The sequence below is a fragment of the Micropterus dolomieu genome, linkage group LG23, assembly GCF_021292245.1.
Source record: "Micropterus dolomieu isolate WLL.071019.BEF.003 ecotype Adirondacks linkage group LG23, ASM2129224v1, whole genome shotgun sequence".
Lineage (NCBI taxonomy): Eukaryota > Metazoa > Chordata > Actinopteri > Centrarchiformes > Centrarchidae > Micropterus > Micropterus dolomieu.
The window spans coordinates 22,026,528-22,028,780 of NC_060172.1; the positions used below are offsets into that span (position 1 = coordinate 22,026,528).

General features: G+C 38.8%; 1 protein-coding gene across 1 annotated transcript in view; it reads left to right on the plus strand.

The window, feature by feature from the left end:
- Nucleotides 1-1,634, plus strand: part of pigs (phosphatidylinositol glycan anchor biosynthesis, class S) — an 8,853-nt gene extending 7,219 nt beyond the window's left edge. The window contains exon 12 of the mRNA XM_046039843.1: nucleotides 1,060-1,634. Within this exon, the coding sequence (XP_045895799.1) occupies nucleotides 1,060-1,338 (279 nt within the window). The 3' untranslated portion in view covers nucleotides 1,339-1,634. The remainder of the gene's footprint in view (nucleotides 1-1,059) is intronic.
- The last annotated feature ends 619 nt before the right edge of the window (nucleotides 1,635-2,253 follow it).

Genomic DNA, 2,253 nt, shown 5'->3' on the forward strand with positions numbered 1-2,253 from the left:
ACAGAAACCTGGGATTGTGTTTATGTGTAGTAATGAGTTCAGAAAAATAGTGTGTTCTCGCATCCTTAACCATGTTATTGTAGTTAATTAATAAATCCTTCAGACTGAGGTAATGGACTTGGAGACTGGATTTTTTCCATCTGCGCTTTGCTTTCCTGCATTCCCTTTTTAGGCTGCGAATGCTGTCATTTATCCAGGGTTGCTTACTAGCTTTAGACGTAGGCCTAACCTTTAGAGGAGCAGTAATATTTAGTGACAACAAGCAGATATGATTGAAGTGATCGACCAGATTGTTGGTGTTGGAATCAGACAGGTGTTGGCTTTGGCTCTGAAAGAATGCGCAAAACTTTGAAACACTTTGTTCATTAAAGAAGCGAGAACACACAGAGCTTGGTGAGGCGGCATGAGTAACAGGCGAATCGCAGCTAAAAACAATACATCTGTGGTCAGATATGGTCATGTCCACTAATTCCACAGAGGAAATGCTGACACCCAGGTTAAAAACCAAGTCCAGTGTATGACCATGGTTATGGGTTTGCCCTTTGACATGTTGTTTGAAGTTAAAAGAAGTGGCCATATTTAAAAAGTCAGTTGCATTAACATTGGTGGGGTCATCAACATGATTATTAAAATCGCCACAAAGAACAATTCTGTCATAATTTAAAACCAGAGTAGATAAAAATTCAGGAAGTTCTGATAAAAATCCTCCAGGCGGTTTTGGGGGGTGATAAATTATAACAAATATGATAGGTTGCAGCCCTCCAACTTTAAGAGTGAGAACTTCAAAGGACTTAAATTCATCACAGCGTACTTGATGACATTTTAAATTTTTCCTATGATATATGAACTAGCCAACATTGAGCCCTAGAAAAAAAACTTTAAAAAGATATATGATTTTATATGGACAGTTTTAAACAGACCAGTGGAAGTTTTACATGTAAAATGCTAACAAAGAATAAAATGTATGCGATCTGCGGTTAAGCTCTAAAATAATTTAAATATCTTTCCTATAATTGCATAAGTTGTATCCAACATGTGATTGTTGTTGCTGTCCCTCAGGTGTCCAGTGCCGTCACGTCTCTGCAGCTGGCTGTGGCAGAGTTGGAGGCCGGGAACCTCGGCTTTGCTCTTCAGTACAGTAAAGAGGCCATCTTGGCATCAGAGAGAGCGTTCTTTGACCCCTCACTCCTCCACCTCCTCTACTTTCCTGATGACCAGAAGTTTGCTATCTACATACCACTCTTCCTGCCTATGTGTGTGCCCATTCTGCTGTCACTGCTCAAAATAGTGTCTGAAGTGAGACAGAAACGCAGAGAGAAGCAAGCCAAGAAGGACTGAGAAACACTTGAAGAGAAGATGGGATGAAAAATGTAGTCTGAACAAAAAAACTGCGAGTGGCCTTGACATTTAGGTACAAAGGTGGGCATGAAAGACTCATATGCAGCATCGGGGTGTGGTGTTTTAAAAATGTGTCATGCATAATTTTTATTGTTTCATGTAAGGACATGTTTATTGTAAGATTGTAACAAATGGCTGCTGTGGATGTCTGACACTGTATAGTGGAAAGCTTAAATTGTTTTTATATTTAAATTCCACTTAAGTTATTTACAAATAAAGACTTACGTTGTAACTCATGTTTTTGCTCTTTGTTTAGCAAGAAAATACCTGATATTATATCATTATTACGTTTATTTGGCAGACACCCCTGAAGCAACTTACCCCAATTTTGTGCAAAGTTGAGCATAAAAGTTTGTTCTTTACCTTGCAAATAGTAAATTGACAAAGTTAGTGACAGACAATGGAACTGATATCTGATATTTTGAGATAATCGGCATCAGCTGATACCTGCACTCACGAGGCAAATAAACAGAAAATGTCTGCAGACACATCTGCAGGCAGCTTTATCAGTGTGGCTGCTGTGGAATGATGTTGCCGCTTCCCCTTGTGAGTTTTGGGACGGCGGTGGAAAAGTAGTTTTGAGCCCTAAATGTCCTCAGTCACCGTCTTGTAAATGTTTATACGTTTCTCCTATCCTAAATGACAGCTAATCTAATCTGAAACCAACATTAAAATGATTCAGCTGAATGACGTCACTTCTGACAAACAGTACCCGTTCTCCCTTAAACACGAGTCATGCTCTGAAATCTACAGCACAACCCAATGTATTTTTCCATTTCATTATTTAAAATAATCCAACAATCCAACAACTTGTTACTGGCTAAGATAACCATGTATATTAGATTGTACTCTGCA